The 20,891-nt window shown below is 34.9% G+C and overlaps 1 protein-coding gene across 3 annotated transcripts in view; it reads right to left on the minus strand.

Annotated features, from left to right (window-relative positions):
• Nucleotides 1-731: 731 nt before the first annotated feature.
• LOC128995919 (uncharacterized aarF domain-containing protein kinase 5-like) overlaps nucleotides 732-20,891 on the minus strand; it is a 28,883-nt gene continuing 8,723 nt past the window's right edge. Inside the window, exons 5-11 of one of the 3 annotated variants that reach the window (XM_054420970.1) lie at nucleotides 13,562-13,720; nucleotides 11,027-11,158; nucleotides 6,958-7,123; nucleotides 5,420-5,590; nucleotides 3,061-3,238; nucleotides 1,806-1,973; nucleotides 732-923 (exon numbers count right to left, since the gene is read on the minus strand). In XM_054420970.1, coding sequence (XP_054276945.1) covers nucleotides 809-923; nucleotides 1,806-1,973; nucleotides 3,061-3,238; nucleotides 5,420-5,590; nucleotides 6,958-7,123; nucleotides 11,027-11,158; nucleotides 13,562-13,720 — 1,089 coding nt within the window. In that variant the 3' untranslated portion in view covers nucleotides 732-808. Of the gene's footprint in view, nucleotides 924-1,805; nucleotides 1,974-3,060; nucleotides 3,239-3,595; nucleotides 3,840-5,419; nucleotides 5,591-6,957; nucleotides 7,124-11,026; nucleotides 11,159-13,561; nucleotides 13,721-20,891 lie in introns of those variants that run through there. The other 2 variants (XM_054420969.1, XM_054420971.1) reach the window with 2 other exon arrangements.

Consider the following 20,891-nt stretch of genomic DNA (forward strand, 5'->3'; position numbering starts at 1 on the left):
ATATATTATATTGAGAAACACAAAATGTTATTATAAAATAAGTGCACGTGTGTTAAAAATTCAATCCATAGGGTCTTGGTGGCTCAGTCGATTGGAGAAATGTGAAACCAATGTAGTGATGTCTTTCTAATACCCGGTCCCAGTGTCCTGTCCCTTGAAATTTATCCAGTACAGTACAGTTCATTTCTACACTGTTATGCCGGTTTGCATCAATATGGCCTGGGGGGAGGGGGCTCGAGCCCTCCCTATAATTTCCCATGTTAATTAATTTTTTGTTGATTGTGCAGATAAAACATAAAATTAACTCACTTACATGACCAAGGAGTGTGTAAAATGAAACATTCTGGTACCTAAATTTTAACCATATTCCTGGGGAGGCCCCTCTTTGTCACTCTCTTTGCTGGGGGCTAGTACCCAAGTAACTCCGACCCCCCTAATGTAAAAGTAGATGAACGCTCATGCATACTCGCTTCTTCGTAAGCTTAACACAATGTTAACATGTTAGGTTCACACACATACCTTGATCAAGACATATAGGGTAGGAGAAATGCAGGGTTAAAAGATTTCTAACCCCTAAAACAATACATTAAATGAAGAGAGACTTAAGACCATTCGTTCCTAAAAAATGCCTAGCTTAGTGGCTTATACTCGTGGTATAGGCTTACAGATATTTTGTAATTAGTACTGTACATTGTTAGTTACAAATGGAGGGGGGATAGAAAAACAACATATTATAAAATAAAATGTGTATATACACTCCAACAATAAAATATATAACAAATAATACTATCAAGTTGTGTATATAATATTAATGAGGATTGTCAAAGGACTGATCCATGATGACAGCCATGTCTGGGGCGAGACCCACCACTTGTAGTGTTCTGAGTGACAGCCGAATCAACAACATTCTCACATTGTCCCACCTGTAAAAGTAGCAACTGTTAAATACAATTCATATATTTTTCCGTCATACAGCCACAAAAACAGCCATTTTGTATACAGCGTTGCGGAGTAGCTTTTTTCTAAATAGTAAAAAACCTTTTAAGTCCCTAGGGTGTAAAAGTCAGCTGTTGTAAACTTTGAGAGTAAGCGATCACATGTATCAAAATTAGGATTGATTTAATAGGTTGTAGCTTAGTGTTGCATTCTTGTCAATAGTTTGAGATATCGTTAGTATAATGTACACTCAAACAATCGTAATAGACAAAATGATTGAATTACTTACTAAACTGCTGTTTGTTTGCATTGAAAAAATTGATAACAAGTTGAAAGTCATTATGAGAGGTTATATGTACTAAAGTATTTTTTTCTAACTTAATTTGTTCAATTATGTTGTAATATGACAAAAAATATAGTTGATCAGAGGGGCAAAAAACCCTTGGCTTGAAACTTGAACTAGGGTTGAAAAGAGTCACTTTGCGCCTCAGGGAAAAGGGATGAAATGAGGGATAATCTATTACATTACAAGGATCCTACATCCAACCTTAAGATTGATTTGAGGTTAAGGATGTAACAGAAAGCACAAGAACCTAATTATTAGGATTTTTTGTGAGGTTTAGCAGGCATACTTGAACTGGTACACAAAACTTTACACTATACACAAAACATAAGAATATTTTTCACTGTCACTGACAGCAATTATAACAAAGTAAGAGTAAGGTAAGAAATTAAGAGAAAAGGCATACAATACTTTGTGTATGGTGCAAAGTGGAGCCTTTTGTAATGGCTAGGCTTAGCCTGAAGTAATCTGAAAACAGTTTTGACCGGGCGTCCTAGGGGAAATAACCACAGTCGTCATCACATACCACAGTCTGATCTCAAAGTGCAGTCGCCCCAGCAGTCCACGTAAGTGTCCGTTCAGACCGGAGGTCTCTGACACAAACGCACCCTGAGTCGCGCTTCTTGCCATCACAGTGTAACGATCGACAGGGTCCCCGTGACCTCTCGCAATGCTGCGAATCGTGTTGATGTTTCTGCAAGAAAATCATTGTTTAACAGCTTAAAAATGTTAGTTGAATGTTAATATTGAATAAAAAACAAAACAAAAAAAACAGTAGGCCTGGATATTAATGGTGCTAGTATTTATTTAGCACCTTGGTTCGTTATTATGGAGTTAATGAGCAAATAAATGGTTGAACTGAAAAGCTTACAAAACTTACAAATCATTAATTTTGTAGCTTATACCTATTTTGGATTCTATTCTTTGACATAGATTAACAAAGTCATTGCTAAATGAGACTAATAATTTATTATAAGGAGGTTCGTAGAGTGAATTTTCCAGCAAAATAGCCTAGTAATAAAATTTAATAGGTTATTCCCTATATAGGAAATTTGATAAAAAAAAAAATTCATAATCAGATTACTGTTAGTAACTTTTAGCAAGTTCTGCACACAACTCATTGAAATTGAGATTGTCCAATTAATTTTAGACCAAAGCTCAATTTTAACTAGAACTAGCCTTATTCTACACACCCTATACTTTTCACTTTTCAGCAATCTATTTAAAATTCTGTCTGACCCTTTTATTCAAATCAAATCAAAATATTCTTTATTTGTATTTGTAGTTTCATTAAGAAAATACAATGGTGTCCATATTCCATAACAGTTGGACATGTTCAAAGTAAATAAGAAAGCAGGGTGGGAAAAAAAACACTGAAAAGCTGAAAAAAAAACTCTAAAAATGGCTCCAACACCACAATTTCTGCAACAGACAGGATTTTCAAAAGTAGTAAATTGTCTTGTATATTTTATTACTTTTAAAGACTAGGCTAATTATTAAATGTAAAATTCAAATAATCTTTTCAATCAACAAACATATTTTTAAAATTCACTAATCATTGATGTCTGCATTCTCTCTGATTGTATGAACAACAAATTTTCTGTTTTTTTTTTTTTTTTTTGTAAATAAATCAATGATTTCTCATAATTTACTGAACTTTTCTTAGACAAATTTAAGAAGTGAAAAAACCACAACCTCAAGGCTAATTAAATTCTACAAACCCACCACCATTAACTACATTTATTTGGAATTGTACAAAATTGAATTATAACAAAACCCACCGAATAACCAGGATCACTTTGTTCGGCATCGCTCTCAAAACGTTGAGTACCATATCAAAATGGTGTTTAGCGCCCGCAGCTAAAATTTCAAGTTCTTTTTGGGACAATTGAGTTCCAAGTCGCCAATTGTTAAAACGCAATGGAGTTTGTGTTACCATCTCAGCAAGCATGAGGTAGTCTGTGAACAAATTAACCCGTTATTCTTGAGTTGGACGGTGAAAACCATTTGGGTAAAATATTTCGATCAGGAGCTTCAATGTCCACCTACTTTGGATCTTACATTTTGCTCTGACAAAAATATTTCTTATTTGCACAAATCTTTCGTCACTTGCAAGACGAAGAAGTGTAAGTACATATCAGATTATAACTTGCGCCCCTTCGTCCTACAAGCGTCACTTTGTTTATTTTTTCTTTTACTGTAACGCAACAGCAAAGCAATAAAAAGGGTATAAAAATCTAAAATGTACTAATTACAAAGTCCCATGCTAAATACCTTAAGCCAAGAACAACACACACTAAACAAAACTAAAGGTACCTAGTGACCAGCATAAGCTTGCTCGGAATAGCTTTGAAAATCTCAATTGATCGATCATGGATGGCCATTATCTCAATTCTCAGACGTTCCTTCTCTTCTTCCGGTAAACCCCTGAACACTTTGGCTGTAAGACGAATGCCCTTCGGTGAGAAGAACAAGTCCAAAATGTCCTCCCCCTTTTCGTTCTTGTCTCTGGCCACAAAACGCTGCACCAACGCCGTACAAAACAACCGGTAATTGTCATCTGCAACCATTACTGACAGCTGTAATAACTTTTCAATTTTTCAACTTTTTAAATTTGTGACTTTCTGCAGGTAATACACATTAGGTTTACCAGTCTTAAATCCTTACCAGTATAATGTCTCAAATTTAATACAATTTATTGAGATTAGATAAATTGGTCAGTTAATTTTACAGCAATCAAAATAAAATTTGGTTCTATGGATAGTGTGTGTGTATTGCACTAGAAACCTAATGCAGCTTAACTATGAAAAAAGGCACCTAAAAACAATACCGGTACTTCAAAAATTTTGTCTAATTTTCAAGGATTCAAACTTAAAAATCTTGCTCTAATTGTAAGGCACTCTGACCTGAAATTTTTAATTTTTTTAATTTTTTTTTATTGATGATTATTTTTCTAAATTAAATCCTCTTTCTAACGATATAATACATAAGGTATGGAAAAAAACATTTCCATCTGTAAAAAAATTAAAATGATTCACATTACTTGGAGGAACGAGTTCCTTTTTACATGTACTACGCTTAGTTGCCTGGCATTTCGGCCGTCCCCCGAAAATTGTTAATTTTTAACTTATATTACACTTGACTCAAAACCTATTACACATATCTCAACCAAATTTTTACCACATGTTTATAGTAACAATATCTAGTTCCTTACACAAGACTTTAAAATTACCTCTAAAAATAACAATAATAAAAAATATTCAAATAAATATTTTTAAAACAATTTTTATATATTTAAAAAAAATAAAAATTCTCGGCAAATCCTTGTTATTTTTTAAAACCCTTGCATAAGGAACTAAAACAAGGACAAATTTACACTAGAAACAAAAATTAGATCTCTAGTCCTTATTAAACTTTATTAATGTGTATTATAGCTACCATTGAGTTTAAATGGGAATCGGAGTGCCCAAATAAACACTGTATTTTAATTTATAAAACATTTTTTTTCACTTTTCCCAAAATAATTTAGATCAATTTTATTCATATTTTAGCTATTGTTATGTAAAAACAACAATATGTTCTGTAATCCGAAATATTCACTAGTCCGAACTACCCCTGGTCCCAATTAGTTCGGATTAAAGAGGTTCTACAGTAGTAGCAATATGTTTGGGCTTGAGTTTTACGATTTACCAGAACCCCTATCCAACAGTGCGCTTGTTCAGTCCAGCTTGAACGCTTTTCTCTATGTAGTTTTTCACAAATGTCCAATATAATTTAAATTAAATCTAAAAAAGTTCTATCATTTTACAAGGACAGCAAAATTACATTGTCTATTTTAAGCTGGAAATGACTGTAAGATGAATGTAGAATGGAGTAAGATGCCTTGGCAGCTTTGTGGATAACCTATACCAACAGGGTTTTTAAGACAAGATAATTTTTTAAATGCCCAATGATCAAGGACAGTTGGGCTCCTACATGGCAATGACATGCATGTCCAAGAGATAACATTCAAAAATATGGTCTGTATGATGAAACCTGTCTTCTGACCCTGCATCTACCTATGGACTGGCCAATGGTTTAAGGCCTGGGCTGGTCCAGGTTCCATCATACAGACTATAATAATTTAACATGTTGTATTACCATCAACGCCAAGTTCTTTAGAGTGTTTTCGCATGCCGGAATGATCGTTGAGTATGATGGATTTCCACAGGTTACAGAGTGAATGCCTGATTGTCGAAGGTACAACTTCGTACAGTCCATGGTCCAGTAACACCAACTGTGCACGTCCGTCTGTCCCTTTCCTCACCAGCACTACCAACACAAAAACAGATATGAACAACTACAGCCAATGACTGAGGATACTAAAGTCGACTTATATTACTACCAAATAAACCAACTGTTGCTAGTTTATTACTAATCAAAATAGAAGATAATAGTTAGTTGAATGAGTCTCTTATAGTCTTCATTTTACTATTATTCCTCTAGGTTTTAGCCCAGAATTGTTTTTCACATTACTTCAGGCTAGGTTTAGAGAGGGTTGCGGCATTATCACTTAGCTAAAATCCAATCGTGTTTTGTGGAATTTGAACCCCAGGACGTTGGGGACCCACGTTCTACTACTAGATCAGCTCACTCCCCTTATAAAATGAGACTGTTGAGTATCTATGACCCTAAGTTTCCATATGAATGTTAATGGGAACATACAAGATATGCTATTTAACAAAAAACTAGTGTACATGTTGCTCGAAATCGAGCAATTTCAAATAAGTACATGAGTTGAGGAGTTACAAATAAACAAATGACTTGTTTAAAAACTAATAACAAATTTCCGATGATTTTAAAAGAGTCAACTAAAAGATTATTAACTGATAAAAATACTCACAATTTACATAACAGTCCTATTCCAGTTTAAAGGGTTAATGTTTAACTATCAAACTGTCCATGGACGGGAAAAGGTAAGCTTACAATTTAAGTCAAAGTAAAAAGGCTGTCAGCTTTTATAATGTACAGTAGCCCTACCTTAGTTATTTAGCCAATTTGTAGGTGTGGGGTTTAGGCTACTTTAAACTCTACAGAACAGAGTTAGGCAAAAACTGGCAGAACTCTGAAATGGAGTTATTTATCATAGGCATACTCATATGCCAAATCCTTAAAATAAAATTTCAATAATTAATAACTTATATCATTAAACACAAACCAACATCCAAAACTATACACATTTTTAATACAACATAGATAATTTACACATTGACTGTCTACAATTAACAACATGTGTTCTTCTTCAGGCATTTGACAGTTCTGGTTGTTTACATTTAAATTTCAAAGCAAATGTAATATTTAATTTCTGACAACAGCTGGAGTTTCAAAACAATGTTTATTTCCCATGTTAATCTTATGGAGAAATACGAAACTTAAAAGGGCCCCAGGGCCTCACTCTCTAATTATTTACCTAAAAAGAAAGTTTCCTGCACAACTTCACGTTACCCTCCTTCCAATGACACCAAAAACATGTCAATCGGTTCAGTAGTTTCGGAGGAGTAATTGTCACAAAAATCCTGCTTGCGTATTAAATAAGTATATAGATATTTATTCAGTTCAGCACAATAAGTTGGTTAAATATTTTTTAAATGTCCCCATGTTGAAATCTTAAAGAGTTTATAATAAAAGACATTGATTACCATTGCCAGGATGAGGGTCTGCGTGGACAAAACCTGTATGAAAGATTTGCTCGGAGAACGCTTTGAACATTTTGTAGTCGATGTCAGCCAATGAAAGCCCCTCCTTGGTCAAAGCTTCTTTCTCATTTATCTTGATGCCATCGATAAACTCCGTAGTCAATACCCTCTGAAATTGTCAGTAAGGAAATGAGATTTTTACATGTTTCTGTCCAAAAATAAGTCAACTAAAGATGGCCAGGTCTCAAAAGATTAGGAAATTTTCCAGAAAAATGTATGTTACAGAGATGTTTATGACTGTACGCTATATACAAATGGTGGGTAATGATGATGATTCCCTGCGATTTCAGGGGGTAATATATGATGGTATCGTAATCATGATCAATAATAAGAATAAGAATCCTTATAACCATAATAATAATGACATTTCTATTCAAAAAAGTTTACCTTACTAATTACGTTTTATTCACAACAAAGAGGTAGGCCCCCGAAGCGGGGCATTTTTCATACTGATTCCGACCAATTTCTTCAAATCATCTCCCACCACCACGGTAGTTAAGATGCCAACTTTGACTTTGAGATGGTTTTTAACTAAAATATTGTTCACTCCTCCTTTCTCCAAAGATTGTAACTTTATTGCTCTACTAATTAAACTGAAGTTAGTTTTACAGTTAATGCTAATTTCAATTATTAGAGCACTAACCCACATATAAACTATAACATGACATGACTTGTTTGTTATTCCCCATAAACAAACCCTCTGTGTAATAAATTGCTACAGCCAAGTTATAAATGGTTTTTAACGCAGAAAAAAATCCCCGACATCATCCTGCCCCCAGTAGCACTTTTTACTACAGATTTATAAAATAAAAAGGAGGCCTGGGGGCTGAGCCCCCAGCGATCCAAAGGTCAAGATAACCTGCGATTGCAGGGGATAATATGATGGGTTCGTAATCATCAGTGTTGGGAAGTAGCGTTAGCTGTAGCTACGCTACTTTTAAGATTTTGTAGCTTTAGCTGTAGCTAGCTACATTTTTAAAGTACAGTAGAACCTCTTTAATCCGAACTAATTGGGACCAGGGGTAGTTCGGACTATTGAATAGTTCGGATTACAGAACATATTGTTGTTTTTACATAACAATAGCTAAAACATGGCTAAAATTGACCAACATTATTTTGGGAAAAGTGAAAAATGTTTTATAAAGTAAAATACAGTGTTTATTTAATACAGTAGTAAACATGGTGAACAAACAGTACTGTAAATTAAAATATTAAATAGAGTATACAATAAAGAACTTCTGTACTACTGTGTATAGAGTACAGCAATGAGGGGTTCGGATTAGTGGACGTTCGGATTACAGGGGTTCGGATTAAAGAGGTTCTACTGTAGTTGTAGCGGAATTTTAGCTACTTTTCTCGCTACATTATCATTGTTTGAGATAGTGATTTTTATCATAACCTCAACCTTACGTGAAACAACCTCTTTCAAACTGAGATTTTCAAAAAAAATTAGGCCTACTTTCTTGGCTTCATACAGCTGGTTGCAGCCGTTTCATTCCCTATTACAACGTTGTGTGGACATGGCGGCCATTAAATGAGTGTTATCCACATTTTTGCCTCTCATTTCCTATTTACTACTCTATGATTACTGTCAGATAAAATAAAATCGCTAGATGCAGACGACATTTAAACGTTACCGGTGACAAGAGAAGCTATTGAATACTTGCAAGTTATTGACAGGGAAATTAGTAATCAATTTAGTTTCTTTATTTATATCGATAGTGTTTCAACTTGGGTTTTAATGGAAACCAACACTAAACCTTAAAATAATGAGAAAGCTGGTCTATCAACATTTGCTTCAGCTGTTGATTGTGGTTTATCATCATAAGCCCTTCCTTGGTTAGATTACGAAGATTTTTCAAAGGTTTACTAAATTAACAAAGAGGAAATTACCTGATGAGATTTAAGATATGCCTAGACTACATGATAATTGTAACGAAAAAAACTCCATATAACATGAAACTAACATTGAAAAAATAGCATAGTTTGCTCCTGCTAACAGCTCTTGTATAGGACTATTCCTAGGCTATGCTATGGTTTAAGACGAATATACCAAGTTCCAAGTTCAATTATTAGGAATATATCTGTTTAATCCTTGCAAGAACAAGCCTACTATAGCCAACTTGTTACATAGCGAAGTAGGCCTACATGTTATTGTGACCTTACCTTCTCCAACCACATCACTTACGTTTCTCAAATTGTTTTGGGAAGGCTGCGAGGACTGTACAGATTCCGTTCGATTCTTCCAGAGACTGCAAAACTGAAGTTAGTTCAGTCTCTGGTGTTGTCAGTGATGTACTACTGCATTCCTGCATACGGAAACAGTATTTCCCGGGAGGATATGAACCGACTTAATAGGCTGCAAAACACCGCAGTTCGTTTTGTCTACGGACTTCATAAGCGGGAACACATATCCTCTTTCCGGGATTCTGCTGGTCTGTTGCCAGCCGATGCTGTATGCAGAGTGCAAACTTGTTGTCTCATCCATCGGGTATTATCTCACAGAGAACCAAAATACCTGGTGGAGAGACTTGTGACACGTGGAGCAATTGCTCGACGGGGCACTAGGCAGGACACCCTCCTCCACTTTCCAAAAGTTAATTTGGAAATAGGTAGGAGGGGGTTCTCCTATTTTGGCCCAACCCTTTACAATGACCTCCCCTATCAGATCAAAAGCCTTTCGGCCTTGGCTTTCAAAAAAAAGGTTAAAATACATTGTAAAGCAGGCATGTAATTTTTGGTTGATTTTTTATTCTTGTACATAATTTGTTTAGATATTTGACTTTTAAATGTTTAGTTTTAGTGACGTGAGTTATTCTGTAAACCAATATTGTATTGAGAAGCGCTCAAGAATAAAGGCATTTTGATTTGATTTGATTATTTTTACATTACAAATTTCGACATGTTTAAATTAAAAGTCGATTTCAGGATAAGTTGCTGAATACTGCTTTCTGTACCAACTAGGTTGAAGCACAATTTGCCCTATGCATAATGACTATAAAGGATGATTTCTTGACATTGAAAAGTGTTATTCATAGAACAAGTAACTTATCACTATGGTTAAAAGTTATAGCAATGTCGTTTTTAACATTTAAAGTAAAGAAAGGCAATAAACTCCAATTTCAGTAGGCTAGGCTCTGTAACACAAAAAGGTATTTTTAAATAATCTAATTGTTGATATAAGACATCTATAAATGAATCTATATTAAATAAATAAAATGAGCTTTTAAAATATAGTTTGGTTGTATGTCCTTTGAACTTAATGAAATTTACATATACAAAGCTTAAAAATAAAGCAACATTTAAAAATAAGTACTAAATATGATGGGACACCCAACTATTTGGTTCTGTTGTTGTAATGTTAGGTTTATAATGCCAATAAATTAAATACAATCTAGGAATAATTTGTTTTCCAAGTAATGTTAACTTAGATACAATACTGACATTTTTTGTTTAAAAGTTTGTTCAATTAAAATGTAGTTGCAATTAATTTTACATTTACCTGTGAGTGGAATAAAAAGTAACGTCTTTGGAAAAGCAGCTAAAATTGTAGCTGTAGCTACTTTTTATTGTAGCTGTAGTTGTAGCTAGCTACTTTTTCGGAACTGTAGCTGTAGCTGTAGCTAAGCTACTTTTTTGGAAATGTAGCAGTAGTTGTAGCTAGCTACATTTTAAAAGTAGCTTCCCCAACACTGGTAATCATGATCAATAATAAAAATAAGAATCTTTATTACCCATTAAACATTTTACAGTGCAATATGGTTTGTCAATACATAATACATAATAAATTGCTAAGTTTCAGTAATTATGACATAAAACAGTGCAATTAAAACTAAAAATGTACTTCCTTAGTCTTTGTTGCCATTATCCTACATTGTAGTTGTAGATATACTTAGTTTAATATTGTATTGACAAGGTCTGACACATTTAATTGTAATATGTTCTCAGACCAATAAATTCTTGTTTATCATGTTAACAAGTGTTTACAAACCGAAAAACACGGACCACATACCTTGCTGCTCAGATTCCAAAACACTTTTGGAACGTAGATGAACGGAAAACGATTCAACTCTTGTGCGCATCGTTCTCCGTTCTTTCCTTCGTGAAGGAAATCCAACTCCTGTTCCAAGGTATCCCTCAGTTCCTGTAATAATTGTTCTGTTGATTTTCATAGTAGTCATCATACCCATTTAACAAAATTTTAATTCTTTTACTCAATGTCAGGCAGAAAGATTAGGCCTACTGACACTTTATCATAAAGTACCTTAGGACCGAGCTTTGCTTGGCGAAAAGCATTAGTATACTCTGAGAGTATTCTTTGATTAACGTAATTTATCCAAATATTGTTTTGCATTCTATTTAATATTCTTCTTTCTGGATCTAGGCTTCCGTGGTCACTAACTGGGATAGACCGTGTCAAAAACGACATAACATTACTGTCCACTGACATTTCGGCCTTGATACAGATTGCTTTTAGCGAATTTCCCTATAGGGAAGTAGCTATTACCGTAGGTGGCACGGTAAGACCTAGACCCGGGACCGATTTACTTTTTCATTTTGATGTCCCCAGAGGCCAAAAACACCATTCGTTCAAATTTTTATATATGTATATCTATATAAATAAAATTAGAGTTTTGTCTGTACATTGCTCAGAATTATATATTTTTAGGTTATTTTTACGTTTTATACATTAAAGAAGCAGAAACAAGTCTTATCTCTATTTCTGTCTGTCTGTCTGTCTGTCTGTCTGTAACACTCTAGATGGCATTTTACGCAATCTTCTCCATGAAAACGAGAGTACCTATCAAGATCCAAGTCATTTTAATGTATTCACTGGATTGGCGAGAGTGTCTTTAGCCATTAAAACATGGCCTCACTACTTTGTAAATAAAATTTCAGACGTTCAAAAATGCAGTTTTGTGCGATTTTTGCCAAGTTTTCGTTCAATTTTTATCACATAATCGTCTATGAAATAACGAACAGCTGTTCGGATCAAGATTATATTTTCTAGCTGCCACTGATATGTTTACAAATGTTGTTTACAAATACCGCAATCATTTCCCATCACTTTTTGAAAGGAAATCCCAAACAAAGTGAGATTAAAAACGTTTTTCATACATAACGGATTTAATTAATCGCAAGTGCAATATTATAGTGTAACCGTATAAATGAAATTAAATAACTAGGCATCATCCAGGTGAGGAACCAGAGATTCTTTGTGTATAAAATTGTTCTTGAGTTTTGATAACCAGAAAGAAGACCTTGAATCAGTGTTGTATAGGGCTGGGACACTTAATGATCGTCGCCAATAGCTTACAAACAAGGTTTCCACTCATTGACGGCGCATCAATGATTAAACATCAAGATTCAAGAAATCAAGATTCATTTCAATGGCGATTGTGTAATGTGTAAAGTAAAAAAATCACAATTGCAATGGGTTTTTATAATAGAGGTATACGGATGATGCTAAACTCGCTTTTCCAATGTGACACTTTCTGTTTCTATTCACCGTGTGATGCAATCGCTGGACCATACAGCCAATAGGCCCATAGTCCATCTCTTGGTTACGTACGCCTAACTATTTCATAATAACCTTTTCGAGGACGATCTTTGATACCGGTACTAAGCCCAACATTGTGTGATTTTTGTCACATTCAACTGACTACTATAAGATCCCCGTGCGTAGAACTGGCACACAGCTAGTATATATATATATAGACTTATATATATATATACATCCGTGAACACGATAACTTGAGTAATTTTTGTCCGATTTTGATGAAATTTGGTTTAAAGGTGTAAAGCGGGATAAACTTGAATGAGTTCGCGAACCAGCATGATCGGACCATGGGAACGGGGCTTTACGGGGGGTTTTATGGGGTAAAAATTGGTTTTTCTCACTTTTGACCCTCAGAACACAAAATTTCCCAATTTCTCTTTAGACCTTTTTAAAGAGCTTAAAAAAACAATTAATTTAGTATATAAAAGTATTTTTGTTCGGTTAATAGTAACGGAGAAAAATAAAAAAAATTGTAAATTTAAAATTCCCATGTTATTCTTATGGAGAATATTGTCAAATGTTGTAGTTTGCTTGTTTATGGATATATTTTGTATTTTGATCAAATTTATTTATTTTGTACTTAGCTATCAATATTTTACAAAAAAACACACTTTATTAGTTTCCTTGTTGCAGCAAACCTAGGTACTCGTTAAACCTAATGTTATTAAAATATATTTTATTGAAAATCAGTTAAGACAAATGGAAATTCGCTTAGTCGGCAGGTTTGCTGCGGCGGGGGTATTTTAGTTTGCTTTGTGTGACTTGCTACAGTTGACAGTTGTCGTAACTGTGTGGTTGACTTCCTACGACAATTGTACAAAATATAAGTCACCTTGACGATGGCACTGCATCGAGGGTGAAACGTCAGTGGACAGTAGTGTTGCGTTGTTTTTTACACAAATTACCCCAAATCTATGACAAAATTGTACCTCCATTCTTTAAGTCTCAACGTTCATTATTAACTTACATCAACCAAGCAAGTCTTACCAAAAGGACCCATTCAAAGTCAAACTTAGGATGTATCCAGCCTCCGAACTTGAGCAGTAACTGTACAGTGGCTATGTCTCCCGCAAATCTGTCTTGCAGGTCAATGTACTGAGCCTTGACAGCGACCACTGCTCCCTCATGGGTAGTGGCTCGAAACACCTGTCGACAATAAATTTGTCAATAGCAGTAACGTTTCGTAAACTAGGCACTCAATAGCCCAGTGATTTGGATTTCTCGGTGAACCCTTTAAGAACTTTGTAAGTTAGAATAAGAATTGTAGTTCCACCTATAACAGTAATGGTTACGATCCTGGTATTAAACTATAGACCTCCCTAATTTCAATAGCTAAAAAATGCATTTTGTCTTTTGGACGATTAGTACACCCAAATCACACTCTTTTGACCAAAAGTAGCTTAGCTAGTCAGTATATAAGTATTTATTTAGGGTACGTTTTCATTTTCATAATACATAATATTATCAACACAATAAATATACATTTTCAGTGATCAACCAAAATGTTTTTTGCGCAACTGGCAAAAAGGTGACACTATCAAATGAAAACTTAAATATCATAAAAAATATAAAAAAAGTGACAGATCTATTTCAAATCATAAGATACAGGTCAAGATAAAATTTAGGGCATTTACAGTGGATCATTATCATTTGAACAAAATCAAAATCATTATCTATTGCGACAAAATTGAGATTTCTTCACAAATTGTTGGTTTCAAAATTTGTGTTGCTAGTTGAAATACCCCAGCTGCATCAAAGCTAAAAACAAAGCGAATTAACATTTGCCTGATTTTTTTTTTCTAAAATATCTCCCCAAAAATGTCAGATTTATTATCTATTTAAATAATGATTTAAGAGGCATCATCACCTTTGCTCTGTTTGCGATTTGGGGGGGGATGACTTGGTGGTAGATGAGGGTGAGCGGGGAGTGATGCGGGGTCAGTATTCATGCCGTTCTAAAAACATCGTTATTTTAGCCGTCACCGCACGCGCACTGCCACGAGTCCGCGCAGTACCATCGCCCTGCCCTGCCTAGCGTCGGTCTTAGAATACTCTACTGTACATGTTCAAGATATATATTTGGCGGCTTCCTTAAACGGCTTAAACATGAAGAGAGTTTATATATTATAAATGGTAGTGATAAATTATTTTTAAATGCATTACTAATTTCATTGATATCATTCCATTTAATAAAAGTTTATATTCTCTGTTCTTTTATTCTTATAAAATAAAATAAAATAGTAAACAAATTTATTCCAATGGAACAAAATACAGTACAGTACCACACCAGGATATTTTAAGGAGTTAACAATATAGCCACCATTTCGTTACTGAAGATATTTCTGTTAATGTTTTGCAGAGTTACAACACACACACAATGATGGTAACAAACAATAATTCAATGTTTTATATGCTATATGTATGTAATACAAAAACTCTCTTTGTCATGACAATAATTATAGTAATACCTTTATCTAGGTAGAAAATTACAATACAGCAAATAATAATAATATACAAATTCAAAATGGCAAGTAAATTAATTTATGTACAGGTATTGAAATATATTCTAAGAAAAAATCAGTACAAAAGCATTTCACAATAATATGTATCCTAACGCATTTTACGGTAAGCTTGTATGAATACCATGATGTATATATACAGATTAACGATTACCTAATTATAGTTACAAAATTAAACATACAAAAAATAGTCAATACATTAATGTAAAAATCAAATCGTAATGAATAAACTTTACAATATCTGTCCAAATCAGAGTAATGAAGGTTTCAAAACTAAATCAATCACTTATGTTTATTCAGGACGTCCCTAAGTTGTTGATTGTAATTTATTTTTCCGGTCTCGTTTTTGCTTCTGTTCTTTGATCGCAGCTTGTATATATACTGGGTTTCTTATTTCCATGGACCTGGGGTGACGGGGATCTACTAACTCTGGTAATATACAATCCACATAAAACCTTTTCAATTTCTCTTCCATCTGGTTTTGCCAAAAATCGTCATCCTTCATGATTTCTTCAATTTGGATTCCATGAGGTGTCCACAGGGCGAAGTAACATTTTTGTCGTTTTGATATGTGAAGTTGTCCCTGGATCTGATAAAAGAACTTGTGTTTCCTGTTTATTTCTATTTTGTCCTCATTGAAGCTTAGGAAAGGGAACTTTTTTGATCTTATTGATTCTTCTGGGGTTAAGTTTTTGCATGACTCTGGACATTTAACCTCAACAATGCTATCATTCCCAATTAGACCGTCAGGACTGGCGCCTAAGTATTGGATGTTTTCGTCAATGAACAATCCGCACTTTTCAACAGTTACCCCCAATACTTCTTCAATTTTCATTATGGCATTAAGTTCATTTTCTTTTCCATATCTTGTCGCTGAACAATCGACATCACTATACAGTAGTGTCTTTACGAGGTTTCCACAGCCCGTTGTTGGTCGACGTTTACAGACCGTACCGAAGTTAGATGCGGTGAGCAACTTGCGCCTTTCTTCTTTCCATAGGCCACTGTCCGACTGTAGAACGGTTTGTCTTTCAATCAAGATAAGTTCATTCCTGTTTCTTTTTAGAGATTTCAGAAAATCTTCCTTTTTCAGTTCGTATTCTTCTTTTGGGAGGTCTGGTTTCTGCGAATTTGGTCCATAGCTTTTAAGATTTTCGGCTTTATCTTTGTTGCTAGATTTCAATTTAGACCTCCTTACCTTTTCCCTCCTTCGTCTTTCTCTCAGAACCTTTTGTACCCGCCTAAGTTGCTGGGTCTTTAAAACCTTCCCAGGACTCTTTTTAACTAGATTTTTATGTAGTTTGTAAAGTGCGAGTTGTGAGTTGTGTGATACAACTGCAGCAGAACATCTCGCCTGGTATGACCTTTTCTTGGCAAAGTTTATTCGTTTGCCACCAACAAACTTGGCAACTTTCGAGTTGAAATGCTCGGCAGGGTTGTTGTTTTGCTTTATGATCAAGCTTTTGGCATTGTCACACAGATAGCTCACATGCCTCATCACCTTGTGGTAGATGCCACTCGCCTTCATCTCAGGGATGTAATTTATCTCTCCATCCTTTCTCCCTTTACATCCGAAGTAGCCGATTTCCTCGCATTTAAGATGTTCTCCGAACACGTGGCTTGGCGAATTTCTTATGTCATTTTGTAGACGCAAAGTCTTTTCTCTATGGTTTTCCTTCTGTCTGTAGTCAGCTGCCTTTGTTACAGCTGACCTAAGTTTGAAGACCTTGCTTCTAAGTACGTTTCTTAGAGTTATTGGACCGGCGCCTTTGTCCAGTACTATGTCTCTTAGTTTTGAGCAATAATTTCGAAGTAGGTGATTTGTACATTCAATCTTAGAGACTGTGTAATTTTCGTATGGCCTACATTCGATTAGTTTATTGTAGACGTTTGAATCGCCATCAGCTAGGACAGTCCCGTAAATGGCCCCATACATTTCAATACTCCTACAAAAACCTTCGAAAATAATGTCAGCTTCCATGCTGGGTGAAGAACCTGTCCAGTTTTTGTAGCATGGATGCGGCGATGCAGATAATCCTTTCTCAGTTGCACTGGCGCAGATAGTACAGTACTTATTGCGTACTCCAAGAAAAATCACCTTCTTTGAGTGAGCTCCAACGATAGCTGCCTGGAAAAAAATTCCTTTTCATTTGGTTATAATATATAGTGTATATATATTATGTACATATACTATGTATACATGTATATATATGTATATATGTATCCCAACGAAATATTTTAAATTGTGAAAGAATAACCATGTTTTTAAACATATTACAGTGATTTCTCAATTACCTGTAAGTGGGTGTGAGTAGATGATGTAATTTTCGTGTTCTACATTAAACTTTGAATGGGAATAATAGAAAATTATAGAGGATCAATAGTAAAAACTACATCGAAAATAGTTCCAAATATTATAAAAATTATATACCAAAAATAAAAAATAAACATTGGTCTATAGAATGTTCCTACAACATATACTTCTGTGTATACAACAATGTAGCAAAATATGTCAGATAGCAGGTATTCAGAAAAACTTGTATTTTTGTTTCAGTTTAAACAGTAAAATCAGTAAAAGAAATTCCTGTTTTCTAGTGTTCAAGTTACTAAAACAAACGAAGTTATAAACCTCAATAGTAGGCCTATACCATATGGTTGGAAAGCTTATAAAAAGGCGCAGTTTTCAACATATTTTGCTACTTCTTGTCCCAGACATTAGGAAAAATAGTGGGATGAAAATCTTACCACTCCCGATAGTGAATTGTAGTTAGTGCGGTAAGACCTCTTGGCCCACCCGCCGTCTGCCACAACCGTCAAGATAGGTATTCCGTCCTTTGTGACGCTACCCTCCTCCAGCGCATATTTAATCTCCTCCTTGGCTGCCTCCTCCATCTCTTGTAGAGCAGTTGACTCCCATCCATCTGACACACTGTTGTGGTACTTTGAGTACGTGTTGTAGGACATTGATGGGACCTCTAAGGCAGAAAAAAACTCCTCGAGTTGGGAATGTCCGATTCCGATTGCCATGGCCCCCGCCACGCTTGCCGAGTTTATATCCATTACGGCACTCGCGTCGTCCGTACACAGTGTGTATTCCAGGTTGCACATGTTACATTTGAACAATAAGTTCGATTTAAGCCCAAATCGTGTTTCCTTCTTTAGGATCATGTTACCAAACGTGCATCCCATTGCTTCATTGTGGTCGTTCATTTGTTTTATTTGTTCTAAAAACTTTCGTACGTCTATCACACGTCTCCCTACAACATCTGCAGAACAGTCAGATGAATCGTCCACACTAATTTTATCATCAATGTTTTGTTGATCTTCAACATGTGTTGCTTCATCAGCTAAAACGGAAGAAACGTGGATATCTATAGAACTTAGGCACAACTTTCTTCGGGCTCTGGGTTGGATTGGGGTACTGCACTTGAATCTGTAATGATAAAACATAAAATATATTATAAACACTGATAAAACCAATCAAATATCTTTTTTTTATGCATTTAGTTATTTATGTCAAAAGCCAGTAGCTGTTTAAATTTTCACTTTATCAAAAACACATTAGGTATCATAAAAAAATTCTATGACAGCAAAAAATCTTCAAATTTCTCAAATTACTACAATTCTGGGTGCTGGTGGCTGTATTATTATTTCAGGATAGTTTTGCCGTCATTTGAAGGCTTCTGATTGTCTGTGGGAACACCATTACCGAAACGATACGATGAGACGACACCAGCCTTGGTGGGCTTGTGGATAGCGTGTCGGACTGATAATCCGAAGGTGCCGTGTTCAAATCCCGCTGGTGGCACTACCTTTTTGTCCAAATTTGTTTCATTATCAGCAAGTTTGGTTGGTTTGGTTAGGTTATTACAGTTTAATTTAATAACAAAAACATTATCAAATTGAATTTAAGCCATTAATAGTTTAATTATATGAACAAGTATTTATTTTATTTTATCAACTATTGTTCGATTAAACCTTCATTAGACTTTTTCATCATCAGCAAGTTTGGTTAGGTTGACAGTTTAGTTTTATAATACAAAAAATTAAAATTTAATTTGAGGCATGTATAATTGTATGTTATGAACAGAACTATTTTTTCAATTAGTAAACTCATTATAGTTAATCAGACGCCTCTAAAAATAAGCCTGAAATAAAATTTGGGCATCCTGTAGACAAGTTGTTCACACGATATAAGATAACAAAAAATCATTATATGAAAATAGCTGGAATTTGTATAGCAAGGTTCCAACTAAATTGTTAAGATTCTAAATGTAGATTTTTGAAAATATTGACAGCGGTTTTCTCAAAATCAGGTAATTATTAAAATAGGAACCTTGCCATTCTAATCTAATAAAATAAAAACAAAATTCACTCATCATTAGGCCTACACTTACTGATCAGAGTTTCCAGCACTAAACTGACTGTCGCACGACTTTTCACTAAGGGGTGAGATATCCATCCTCGTTGATGGTTGAGAATTGCCCAATGAAGGGTCGGTGACTTCCAGTTGAGCAGGAGGGTCATGATCATGGACATTTTCAACTCCGTCAACCTGCCTTGCGTTCCTGTAAACGAAAAGTATCATGCTTTATGTGGCTTGGAATAAAGATTCGTTCACAAAAAAATATTTTAACTGCGGTTTTACCACAGATATGGTAGCTAATATATTACCACCACCTTGAAATGGTGTAATATATAAAAACCAAGATAGAACTATGAATTTAGATGTAGTACAAGTTACCTGTGTGTCAAATTCTAGCCTAATCAATTCAGTAGTTTATGTTTTCTTTTGATAGAGTAAGAGTCAGACACCACTATATTTTTATATACTAGTATGATATGATAGGATGATTTACTACTTACCTTCTTTCAAGGCGCCATTTCATCAGGCCAACGTTGACACTTCTTTTCTTGTGTTTAGCACTCAAAAATAAGTTGCCTTTTTTCGAGACTCTTCCCATAATGCAGAAGAAACACAAGTAGACATAAAAAGTACGAAACGACGTAAATTGTTTACTGGTGAATGTTAGCAGTAGGATCGCACGATGCAGTAATCAAAGCCGTTAGCAGGACTACTAGCGCTAGATCACTAGATCAGGTGATGTGCAGGTGTAGCCGACGGCCAATGACTGCAGCGGCAGTGATGACTCACTGTAGGGCGTAGGCCTATCCACGCTGTTCCCAGAATTTGACAAAAATGTACGCAAAACACTCAACACTCTGATCCATATAACCTCACATCACCATCACGACCCTCGCATGTCCACGATATCCATTGAACGCTGGACCTTAGGCATACGCTGAAATAAAGGACATATCTTGTTGAACAAGGTTTTTTAAACATAAATAGGCCTACCCCGCCTCAGTAGACCTGCAGACTAAGTGAATTTCTATTTTCCTGATTGGATTTTCATTGAAATAGGAGTCCTCTGGGGACCTCAAAAAAGTAAATCGGTCCCGGGTCGAGGTTTTACCACAAGACATAAGAAAATAGCTTCCCTATTTGGAAAATCACTTAAAAATGACCCCTTGGGGATAAATAAACACCATTTACGTAAACACCATATTATTTCTCAAATTTTCAATTTTTATTGCACTAGCCGTGTACTCGTGCTTTGCTAAGAAAGTTTAGAGTAACTTGTTAACAAATTATAATTAACCCTATTATTTAAATTGTTATACATTACTACTTTGATTTGACTAGGATATGCTGATTTATCTTAGACAATTTTGAGTTGTAACGAAACTAAAATAATCAAAAACGTAACAGACAGTGATAGACATTCAAATTTTAT

This window comes from Macrosteles quadrilineatus, unplaced genomic scaffold (genome assembly GCF_028750875.1).
Source record: "Macrosteles quadrilineatus isolate MER2022 unplaced genomic scaffold, UCM_ALF_1.0 Scaffold_5__1_contigs__length_97177068, whole genome shotgun sequence".
NCBI classification, from domain to species: Eukaryota; Metazoa; Arthropoda; class Insecta; order Hemiptera; family Cicadellidae; genus Macrosteles; species Macrosteles quadrilineatus.